At 38.4% G+C, this 12,331-nt stretch overlaps 1 protein-coding gene across 4 annotated transcripts in view; it reads right to left on the bottom strand.

Annotated features, from left to right (window-relative positions):
* The window catches only part of LOC111563873 (extended synaptotagmin-2-like), a 70,557-nt gene that overhangs the window by 39,685 nt on the left and 18,541 nt on the right, over positions 1 to 12,331 (bottom strand). For all 4 annotated transcript variants that reach the window (XM_023263153.3, XM_023263152.3, XM_023263151.3 and 1 more), the window contains exons 3-7: positions 11,200 to 11,241; positions 8,623 to 8,757; positions 6,480 to 6,556; positions 5,376 to 5,448; positions 1,513 to 1,602 (exon numbers count right to left, since the gene is read on the bottom strand). In XM_023263153.3, the coding sequence (XP_023118921.2) occupies positions 1,513 to 1,602; positions 5,376 to 5,448; positions 6,480 to 6,556; positions 8,623 to 8,757; positions 11,200 to 11,241 (417 nt within the window). The remainder of the gene's footprint in view (positions 1 to 1,512; positions 1,603 to 5,375; positions 5,449 to 6,479; positions 6,557 to 8,622; positions 8,758 to 11,199; positions 11,242 to 12,331) is intronic.

A 12,331-nucleotide genomic window follows, 5' to 3' on the forward strand; every position in this document is an offset into this window, starting at 1 on the left:
GACAATAATGATTATTTAGAAAAATAGGCATCTTTTAGGCAAAAAAAGGGAAACATTTCATTAAGTAATTAATCTGCTACTATTGTCATAACAAACAAATTGAATGAGTCATTTTTCATGCAAAAAAAAAAAAAGTCAGAAATATTTTGTGCTTTACTTCATCACATGTGGCATGATGTCCAACAAGTTCGGCTCTCAGATTTTCCCAAATTTTAGAAAACACGACAACATTTCATAGGTGATAATAAAAGTAATCAATAGTTACAGAGCAGGCCTCAGACAGCTCAGAGTGAACCTGCCTAAAGACAGAGCAGAGATGTTGGTTCCTTTGCTGAAAACATTGCAAAAGGCAGGTTTAAAAAGGAGCATGTTGGTGAACTCCACCCACATGCAGAACATACAAATGACAGCCTCACAGATGAGCGAGAACAACATAATTTTGGCACAAAAAAAATCTAATTTCTGTCTTATATTTCAGCATCTGTTTGATGATGTATGCTCTATCTCAGCAAACACCTGCCTGAGATCTGCACACCTGCTCCACAGCCGATAACAGAAGAAAACGATAAAATCTCCTGGACTTCTTTTTGGTTGGAGTCAGATTCATAAGCTGGAGTTTTTGGCACAGAGCAACGTGGCGCCTCTCTCTGCAAATTTCAGGCAGAAAATGCATGTTTGGTGAAGAAGGAGTAGGTTTGTGTTTGAAGCTTTAGATAGTGATTCTTTTCCTCTGGGTGTCAGGATCAAAGCCTGAATCGGGAAGATAAACTGTGCAGAAGTGCAGGAAGGAAGACAGCAGTCAGGGAGAAGGAATGCACTGATAAAGGAGGATTCAGGAAGACTGAAAACGCTGCGGTTGGTAGAACTGTGCAGTGCCAGCTGGCCCAAAATCAGGCAAATACGTACAGTAAGAGTTCAGCGATGGGTGAATGTTACCGACTAGCTCTGCAAATATCAGAAATGCATGCAAAAAGCTTGAATAACATGCAATTTGTGTGCATTATATGACACATTTTTGACACATGCGCCTGTCTGAGAACAGGAAAATGCATTGGTGTTCTTTAAAGAATAAAATTAGAGAAAAATAATGCAAAAATGTGGACAGCAGACTTTCTGTGTCAGCAGGTTTCTAAGTGCAGAGTGTAAATCCCTGGTGAAAAAGCTTAAAAACCTATTTTAGATGAGATGAATGCCCCACTCATTCACACTCTCTCCCCAACCAGTTGAGGCAGATGGCCGCCTTCCCTGAGCCTGGTTCTGCTGGAGGATGTATTTTTTTCGCTTTTTTCTGTTTTTTTTTTTTTTTTTTTTTTTTTAAGTTTTTTCCCCACAATCGCTGACTGCTTGCTGGAAAGGCTGTTGGGTTCCTGGTTTAAAATTCGTAAGGTCTTTACCTCACTATGTGAAGTGCTATGAGATGACATATGTTGAGAATTGACACTGTATAAATAAAACTGAATTGAATTGAATCATCTCATGAGAAAGTTGGAGGTCAAAGCTGAAGGTACTCACCGGTTTCTTAAGGAAAAAGACAGAAAGGGCTCCGATCAGCGGCATGTCCCCCAGTAGAGGCTCCATCACCACTCTCATCACTCCATGAAGCTGCACAGACAAAAGAAACAACATTATCAGTCAGTCTGTTGTTGAATCTACTGTCAGACTGACTTTTAGAGCTCATCAAGGGTCTCTGACAGTCAACAGGTGGAAATGATGAGTTGTTTCTGTACTGTATCAGGTGAGGTGATCATGGTGTCTTTTCTAAACACATGTCAATTTATGTGCTGAATCCCAACAAATTAGTGCTTCTGATCTTTCATGACAAGGCGAAACGCAGGAAAATTTGACTTCTTAGAGGCATCTGACAATTAATTAGAAAAAAAATGCATCTTTTAGCTAAAAACATACAAACAACATAAATCTTTCAATGATGAAAGAGGTTCTTGAGTTCGTACATATAAAGAAAATTTGGAAAATCTGCATTAAAATCAGGAACTATCTGATTAAAAACTACACAAACAAGACGACAAATGAGACACATTTTTCTGAACCGGACAGTTTTTAAATGCAAACGACACAGAGGTGTGAAACTCAGGCCTAATTTATTGCATCAATGCACAGCAAAACATTGTAATTTGCACAACTTTTCATTGTCCCTCCTTTTTAAATGAGACACGCCTACTGATTACAACTTCACAGCTCATGCTTCAGGTTGTAATATTTAACTTTTCAGGCTTCAAACCTCCTTATTTTGCTGCTGGAAGCATGCAGAGCAGATCAAATTTACATTAAAGAACCAGAACAGAACCGGTACCCTCGAGAATGTGATGACCTCCAAAACACCAACCACAATTAGCATTGTTCTGAACGTTAATCAATCTCATCACTTGAAGCCGTCCTGTTGGCGCAAGTTCAAATCCAAAAACTAAAAGTATGCAGTTACAATCTGCAGAAACAATCCATCTAGCATAGTCAAACCAGCTCCACAGCTCTGTCAGGACTGTATAATTTATTTTTTTTACTATCCTGCTATAGAAGGGGGAAAAAAAAACAGGATTGTTTACATTTCTTTAAACCAGTCGCGGTTGTCTTTGGTGGTGCTAAGCCCAGGATGCAGTGATGGTGCCCCGGCAAAATAGTGACAGTGGTGGATGGAATTTAAAACGACTAATTCACTGAAAGAACTGAGCAGGTCTGTCTTATCGTACCACCTAAATCTTGGCATTCTCAGCATGTAGGTCGCTGCTCAGAGGTTGTTGTTTTATGCAACATGTAGATAGTGGGAGGAGAAGAAAAAATAAAAATGGAAGGATTATACCCACAGTCTACATCCGGTGAGTCACACTTAAATATACCTTTTCTATACATGCAGCTAATTCTGCTTAATAGACTAGAACAGAATAAAAATACTTGATTAATTCCTTAGTGGGAAATTTAGTTGCAACAGCAGAAAGAGTACAGTTCCCACCACCATAAATGCAGAAATAAAAAATAAACAATGAGAAAAATATACAATGCAAAATGTCCTATGTAAAAAATGTACAAATGTGTCCAAATGACAACGCTGTGTGTAATGTAAACTACCGTTCAAAAGTTTGGGGTCACTTAGAAATGTCCTTATTTTTGAAAGAAAAGCATTTTTTTTCAATAAAGATAACATTGAATTAATCAGAAATACAGTGTAGACATTGTTAATGTGGTAAATGACTATTCTAGCTGGAAACAGCTGATTTTTAATGGAATATCTCCATAGAGGTACAGAGGAACATTTCCAGCAACCATCACTCCTGTGTTCTAATGCTACATTGTCTTAGCTAATGGTGTTGAAAGGATCATTGATGATTAGAAAACCCTTGTGCAGTTATGTTAGCACATGAATAAAAGTGTGAGTTTTTATTGAAAACATGAAATTGTCTGGGTGACTCCAAACTGTTGAATGGTAGTGTATACCCAGCAAACTTTTAGTCCTTATTCTGTTCTTTTTCCATTCTAATTCTAAGCGTCCAGTACTCATTTCTGCCCTTGTTCCTCCTTTCTATGTTTTGTAATTTCATCCTGATTCTGTGATGTAATTTGGAACATTCTGGCCTTGTGATGTGATTTTTTTCTTAACTTGACTTTTGGCTGTCTCCAGTGCTATCAGACTGTTACATGGCGACATTACAAAACCTCTGTGGTGCTAAATGTCACGAGGAGGAAAGAAATCTGCCACTCCGATCAACCATCGGTACACGGGTCTCGTCTGAAAACTGCAGCGGAAGCAAATAAACTCCAAGAGTCCAGAGCTGTTTGCCGTTTAGTGACGCAGCTCTCTCAGCGGCTGCAGTGACTCAAACCTCAGATATGTGGACTGCCCGTCTGTAGCACCAAATTTGGTCGCGGCTCGCTGTGAGTAATCAAATACCAACATTTTACTCATCAAAATGGACGCAGTGGAAAGATGGAAGATAGCCTCTTGTTTGTTGCTGCCACCCTCTTGTAGCTCAGCGCTGCCTGAGGGAGGATGCTTTCTGACAGATAAACTCTATCAGAGCCCCGCTGGGAAGGAGAGGATGTCTTTTATGAAAAAAAAATGGAAAAAAGAGGCAAGTTGATAGTCAGACAGCCAGTGAGTGGAAACTGTGAGAAACTGTATGACTCATGATTCTCGATAAGCTCCAACTTCTGAGTCTGAGCTTCTTATTTCTTCAGCGGGACGATGGAAAGCCGACACACACGGCGAAGCCATAAAACCTGAGCCACACACAAAAGGCAAATATTGACTTCACTTTGTAACACGCAGTCGATTCTCCCTCCCGAGTCCTTTCCCCTTCCCTGCTCACTTTCTCTGCCGCTCTGATCTCTGAACAGCAAATATGGCCTGATCCTGTGCCAACAGCTGAGTGGATAACGTCTTCTTTATCAGCCCCCGTGTCAACACATTATGTAAAAACGTCTCTGCTGAGGTTAATGCTGGAGGTCACTGGTCGAACGAATGAGGCCAGTAGAGTCAGCCTGAAAGTACCGCCGCCCTCAGTCATCGAAGGTGCAGTCAGAGGGGGTCAGTAGGTCAAGTTTTCATGAGATTCACTTGCTTTGTCAATGAGATTTTGCACAAAGTTAACATAAACTATGTTTTCACAAAACAATTCAATCTTTAAAAGTATTTCTATTTGTTTTAGATCATCTGCTTTTATATTTTTGGTTACAGTAAGACGTAGCTGAGCGAAAAGTATAAGCACATAGGAGTATACTGCGCCGGTCTGTAGAATCTGAAATTTAGGCAAAACTATATTTTTATATCGCAGAATTTGTTTGATAAATGGTTGGAGTTTTAAGGTACCATCTGCAGCAGCAACTTAAACTTCTAAACTTCACATTGATTAAAGCAAAGCCTCAAACAGAGCTGCAACGATTAAAGACGAGTTGATCAGTTAATAAGCAACAATTGTGATAACAAACCAATGCAAAAAATAGTCAAAATATTGGGACATATTTGACAATAATGACTATTCAGAAAAATAGGCATTTTTTAGGTAAAAAAAGAACTATTATTTCTTTAACAAAAGAGCTAGTTTGGAGAGTTTTAAATGTTTTAAATACTAGAAAGAAATGTTTAGGACAACATCTAATGTGGCTTCATTTCAGCTTGCAGTGATATAGAACAGACAAAAAAAACAAAATTCACAAATATTCTTCTCATTTTTGTTCGCTGATCAACTTGAAATGATTCAACACCTCTCAGCTTTGTTGCCCATTAATTTTCTGTCACTTAACTATTCAAAAATAAACTATATGTTCATTAATTAAACTAAAACAACACAAACAGGACCTTTCACTTTGCATGAAGCTGGAATATAAAGTGTGTTAAATACACTGCGTCCACACTGCAGTCTTACTTGTATACTTTTGATTCCAGCCCTGCAGTAGTACTTCTTGATGTCCACGTCGATCTCCGTATTCCCAACAAAACTGAAGAGAAGGGCAAGAAAAATGCAGATTAACGTGACAGCACGAGAAGGAAGAAGATAATATATAGATACACCGATCAGCCACAACATTAAAACCACCGGCATGACATTTGCGTAAGGGTTCTTCATGCAACCACAACAGCTCTAACATGTCGGGGCAAAGATACAGGATCTCTGGTGGTGGCATCAGGAAGCTAGCAGATCTTTTGGGTCCTGTGGATTGCAGGGTTTGGCTTCAGCCTCGATGGCTTGGACTTGTTCCGAAGCATCCAACTGATGATCCACTGGATTGGGATTTTGGGAATGTTTGGAGGCTGTCAGTGCCTGGAGCTCTTGGTTGTGTTCCTTGAGCAAGTTTTTGAAGTGTAGTGGGGCACATTGTCTTACTGGGGGACTGTTGTTACCACAAAGGAGTGTTCTTGGTCTGGAACAATGTTTAGGTAGGTGGTGCATGTCAAAATAACTTCCAGATGAATGCCAGGACCCAAGGTTTTCCAGCAAAACATCACATTATTACGAAACATATCAATGTTTAGACAACACTTTAGTTGTCGATGGTTTTAATGTTGTGGCTGATCGGTACATTCATCCCAATCCAACAACAGCAGAAACACTTTTAAAGAAATCCAACAGAGTTCTTCTCTGTTTGTATATAAAATATTCAACAGACTGCAAATTTTACAAACAGCTCGGCCATTTTTACACACAGAAAGTATTAAAAAGTTCAGGACTATTTTCAGCGGTGGATTTATCCACATTTGTCGTTGTGGTGAGCATTTCTAGCAGAGCTTTACAGATGATAAGATAAATACTTCTTCTTCTGTACGTAAATGGATTCAGGTGTAAATTATATCTTTGATGTTGGATGTCGGATATGAATCTAAATTTTCTTGCAAGTCTCAGCTTGATAAGATGTGGAGGCACATTTTCTACATTTAAAGCGAGTTTGGGATGAATGAATGATAATTGAAAGAGTTAAACGGAACTAAAACAAAGGCAGATCAGTGAAGGTTATGAGTGTGAGAGGTTTACCTGATCTCCAGGTCCATGATGACCTGCCTCTTGTCCACATTTTCCGTGTAAACTTTCACACCGTTCACTCTCAGCGGCTGCAGAAACATATAAATCACAAGTAAAACTACTTATCTGGTTGATGTTCTCTCAACAGTCCAAATTCATCAATACATCAACAGGCTTCCAGGATTAATCCATTATTTTTGATGTGAACCTGTGAACACCCCCGTGCTTGAACTGGTCCGATCTAATGGAGACTGCTGGATGTTAACTTATTCAAATTAACGTTTACTCACCTCCAAAGTAAATGAAACCAGAGCTGCACAATGTCAGATTTTCCATGACTGCTCTATGCGAGAAGTACATCTGATAAAACTCAATGTGTTCTGACTGTCTTGATGACATACTGACTCCAAATGTGCTAAACAAAATGAGCAACAAACAAGAGAGAAACGCAGAAAAGGAAGGTTTGGTTGCAAAAAGTGAAATGGAAATCAGATTTCAGGATAATGTCGATCAGAAACAGCTGCTCCGTCTGCAGTGTCGGGCAACTTTTGCCACCACACGATGCAACACAACCAGTTTGTTTGAAATGAACGCAAAAACTATTTTGGTTATTGAATTAAAAATCATCAAGGGTCTTCTACTTGATTGTCTCAGATTTACGCAAAACTTTTTTTTAATCATAAACTATTCATATTTAAAAGGCATCTTTGGAAATTTAGATTCACACATCAAATATTTTTTTTCTAAACTGCCTGTTGACCCACTTTAGTAGGATTTTTCACATTGAAATTTGAGAAGATAAAAGCCTGAAATTATTATTTCTCATCAAATCATTGATTCAGAATCCACCATATTAGACAAGTAGATTAAATAATCTCTCATTATGTGTGAGTTAAAGTATGAAAAAGCAACATATTTTACATTTTGGTTTGTGTTACTGTGATGTGCGGGTTCATATAGTTCAGAAAGTATCGCTAGTTGACTCCTGCATTATCAGTTGTTTTTTAATACGTGCTCAAAGATGGGTTATTTCAAGACAGCAAAATTTCAGGCTTTTATCTTCAGTTTTTCCTGAGATATCGTTGTTCAAACAGCCTCAAATAGCAACGTGCAAAAAATCAGGCAAGTGGGCTGACAGTCAACTTTCAAAAAAGGTTTTATCTCTGAAAAAATGTCATTTACATATATATCTAGATTTTCCAAATATCTTTATAAACATCCAGATTTGATGCTATAAGAATTTCAGGCAAATCAGAGATGGTTGAGCAGAATCAAAAGTGAAAATTTCATGATTTGAGACCAGCATTTCCAGCACTAGAACATATGGGAAAAGGTTCCAAATGTCTTTTTTCAGCTCTTTTTAAATTCTTTACAGGTATTTCTGATTGTTTTCATCTAGCAGTGCATATCCAAGAAATCGTTTTTTCCTGTTTTTTCCTGTATCTCGCCTCACTAAAGAAAAAAAATCATCGGATTGGCTGCAGTTTGTTCAAACAGACAGCAAAAAAGTTGAATTGAAAGCAGCTTGTAGATCACAGCTTAACAGCCAACATGGCAGAAAACCAGCAGCAAACTTCTTCTGTTTCTCAATAGTTCTGGTGCTGCGATCACCAGTTGATATATTTCAGAAATTATATGAATACGAGCAGCTGGTTCTTAGCATTTCAGTGTAAAATAACAAGGTTAAAACGACTTAATGTGCTGCAAACACGTTCTTTATAATTCATTCAGGGTATTTATGCTAGCAGGCGGCTCCTTTATTTCATCTCCAGATTACATACAAATGTTTTTCCTGTTTAAAACTTTCCATGTCTGCTGTTTCGTCATCCACATCCAATTCTCAAGAAACCAGCTCAGCAGCAGAGGAGGAGGAAAAACTTTTCAGCTCTGATTAAAAACTGTTCGTGTGAGCCGTCAACAAAACAGACGAGAATAGTAACAATGAAAGTTGCGAACGCCTACACTCCGTTAGAGCCTCGGAGCAGCTCAGTTAAAGGTCCACAACAGTCGTTTCTCCAGGTTTTAGCACAAACAACTTAGATCTTCCACTTAAACTAAACATGTGTTTTAGATTTTGACCAGGCAGCTGCAAAAATGCAATTAAACGCAGCAGTAATTTTGCATCTTTCTGTGAATCCTGCTGTCGTCTGGTCACCTTGTCGCCCATGTCGATCTTGGTGAAGCAGAAGGAGCTGAGATGGGGGTTGGCGCCCTTCACTGCCGGCTCGATGGTCTCTCTGAACAGCTTGTCCACGAACTGGCAGATGAACGGCCACATCTGCTTCACCGTCTAGAGACAGAGAGAAGAAGGTGGAAAAATGAAGCAGGGGGGAAGAATCCGACAGATATGCATAGGCCTGAAGCTGAGACGCTCTTCAGCTGCTCTTGAAAAATGACAATTTGGTTTCTGTTGCAAAATACTGACTCAGATACATTGTTCTGCATTTGCATTGAATAATACATCCACTGTATATATTAGTGGTCAAAAAAAGACAAAACTGTAACTAGTATTTGATTATTTCTTTAGTCGTTTAATATCTTTGCGGTATCCACTGCATAGACATCACCTCATCTGCATGCTTCTTCACCTTTAAATTGATGTAATTCCTTTTAAATTTAATTGATTTAACCTCCTAAAAACTCATCTCTGTGTATCAAAGTTACATATTTAGCAGTAGAAGGTTTGTTTCTTTTATGAATATTTTTCCAGCACATGAAAAAGGAAAAACACTGACATTTTAATACATTCTGTCACTTTACAAATGTGTATTTTTTCTGTACAGTTCAACATTAATGTCAGGTTTGACACCATTTTAACCACATTTATGAAATTTGAATCTGAATCAAAATCAGCTTTAATGACCAAGTATGTACAAAACATACAATGAATTTGGTGTCACTCTAGGAATAAATGAAAACATAAATAATTATAGAAAATAAATATATAGAGATATTTACAAATCTAGAAAAGAATATATATACATTTCACAATACTTAACGTACTTATGGGCATTGCCTTATTTGCATCTACCACTTGCTGACCACAGGTTATTAGAGGCATGTGTTGTGTTCTGTGTCGTATCTTTGTAGAATATTTAAGTACATAATGTGCAGCACTTGTGTTTTCTCCTCAGGGACAACAACATAAATCACATCACAGTTAAACTACACATTAAAGTGTGTCTTCAGCTGTCCAAATCCTTTATCCCAGTAGCATCTAAGCATCTGGATACATGCACAGAACAACCCAAGAATGGAGGCAACTCAAAACTTAAAAGTGACACCAGCAAAATATTCACAACTGGCATTGGCAAATTTACCGGCACACAGCAAAACAGACTAATTATTTCAGCGTTAAAAAATGTGCATAAAAGGGCGAGGGATGTCTTGAAGGATAAAAGATTCAGCTCCGATGCAACAAATCTTCATTAAACCTCTGAACTCCAAGCAGTTTCTAGTTTTTTTTTCAGCTCCTGCCATATTTCTATTCACTCTGGGCTCTTTTTCACTATAATATGAAGTTCTGCACAGCTATGGAAACAGCATAAGCACCACTAGAAGGAATGAGAACTCTGTATACCAGTTATATTGCCATAAATCATTAAAAGTAGAATTTATATGATTATTTATTCGTTTCCTCTCTGCTCTGTGTAAACGCTGCCTGCCGTTTGTCATGAACGACTCATGGCTTCACAGTTGCGACGAGGAATGCAGAAATTTTTTGCTTTTTTTTTTACTAAATATGATCGCTGCAACCTTTTTTTTGGGGGGAAAATGTTCAAATGAGACATTTCAAATACTGTGATTTTGAAATTTTAAGCTCAGACTGGTTAAACTTCCTGACAGTATAGCACATGGTTAGTTCACAGACAATTAGAAAGTTGAAAATCTGGTAATTATTTCTGTTTTTACTGTGACTAAAGGTGTTATTTTGCCGATTTTTAAAGGACAACATGCATTTCAAACCAGCCGATGGGTCTTGAGGTTCAGATGATTATTCATCTCGTTACTGTTCAAGAAAAAAAAAACCTTAAAGGCTCAAACATTTTTCCAAAAATAATCCAAGCTCTAGAGAGGTGTGCAGACTTTAACGGTTCTGGATATGTAATCTTCATTATTAATTATTAATCATAAACACAGAGGGGCACCGGATTTTGCATCTGAGCTCATTTAAGTATATTTAATGCAACATGCAGAGATTCAAGTAAATTTTAGCACCTCAGAGATTTGTTATTACATTTTCAAGCCCATGTGTCGTTTTAAACTGGAGTCAGCTGGAGTTATCGGCGACACGGATCACGAATCATTGCGATGCTGTGCTTTAACGGAGCATCAATCATTTTCATCGTCCCTTTAGATCAGACTCTCTGTAAACAACCCCAGCAGACAGATACAACCTGACTATAAACGTGAGAATAAACAAGAAAGGTTCAGACATTAAAAAGCTATTTTCCTGCTCATCCACATCCATTAACTTTTTACTGGAAGCATCTCTGAACATTTATGGTAAGTGGGCCTGACGCCATCCATCTCTCTGGATCTCTTCATACATCGCTTTCTCTTCACCTCCATCTTTCTCTTTTCTCTCTCCAGGGAGGTCAGGGTCTCTGAGAGCTCCACATTCACATCCTATTTATAAACCTACCTGTCAGCCTCTGCTGGCTGACAGGCTGCTGCAGAAGATGCAGGGCGGCGGGCGAGTGGGCGAATCGCATAAAGTTAGTGTTCGTACCTTATTCAGCCACTCCACTCTCTCCACATCTGGATAATGGACCTGGAATGAAACACAGGAGGTTAGAATCACGATTTACATTCATGCAAACAGCTCAAATGTACAGTCTGGCGGCTGTTTCGGACACAGTTGAAGCACGTTTGCTGTCAAATCACAAACACTGAAGTCCACCAGCTGCAGGTTAGAAAACAACACAGCGGCAACAAATTGGGATCGACCGATTTTACATTTTTTTTCCCCCCACGGTTGATACCGAGATATTGATTATTGGTGATCGAGACATTGATCAGTTTGTCTCCTGCTGTTCTTCTCTGTTTTCTCAATCTTTCACTGTTCTGTCACTTTTATCTCCCACTAAGACCCAGATCTTAAAGCATTATTAGTTATTGTTTTCCAGACTCTGATTCAGGTTAATCTACCTTCTAACTTAGCCGCTAGCCGTTAGCACAGCCCTAGCCGCTGTGAGAGAAGCTAATTTCCTGGTTTTCTTGCTCAGTTTTCTCTGCTTGAGAGACATTTCTGAGACCAGAGTGTGACGACAGACAGCGAGAGGAGGCTGAATCACACCTGAAGTAGAGCATTTAATTCATCAATAATTGGTCAATAAAAATACCGATAGCAATAATTGGAAAAATGACAATTATTGGCAACAATGATTGGTCTGTCCCGAGTAACAATATCCATTAAAATGGACCAAATTCTGCAGAAAATCATTAAATCTGTCAGGATTTTTCTCCCTGAAAGCCGCAAAATGTCGGAAAACATTTTTACGTGTTCAGAGATAAACGATAACGTCAGAGCTGCAGTTGATGGAAAAAAAAACACAACAAGAAATATTTTTCTGCCTCTGTAACAAAATCAGGTAACACACTGTTTCTTTTTTGCTAGTTTATTAGCTGCACCCAGTTTAGTTTAAGTAAAACAAATCCTCCCTTAATCAATGAAGGTTAAAATGCTTCCGTCACATTTTCATTCACTGTGGGTTCATTTTTCACTGTTAAATCCTGCATCTCTATAGAAACAGAACAAGTCATGCTAGAAAACCACAGAACACGTTTACTGGGACTTTTTGTAACACAGTTGACAGGTATCATAGTTGACATTTTTGCTGTTTTCAGGCCTAAAATCAACA

Source organism: Amphiprion ocellaris, chromosome 10, assembly GCF_022539595.1.
Source record: "Amphiprion ocellaris isolate individual 3 ecotype Okinawa chromosome 10, ASM2253959v1, whole genome shotgun sequence".
Taxonomy (NCBI): domain Eukaryota; kingdom Metazoa; phylum Chordata; class Actinopteri; family Pomacentridae; genus Amphiprion; species Amphiprion ocellaris.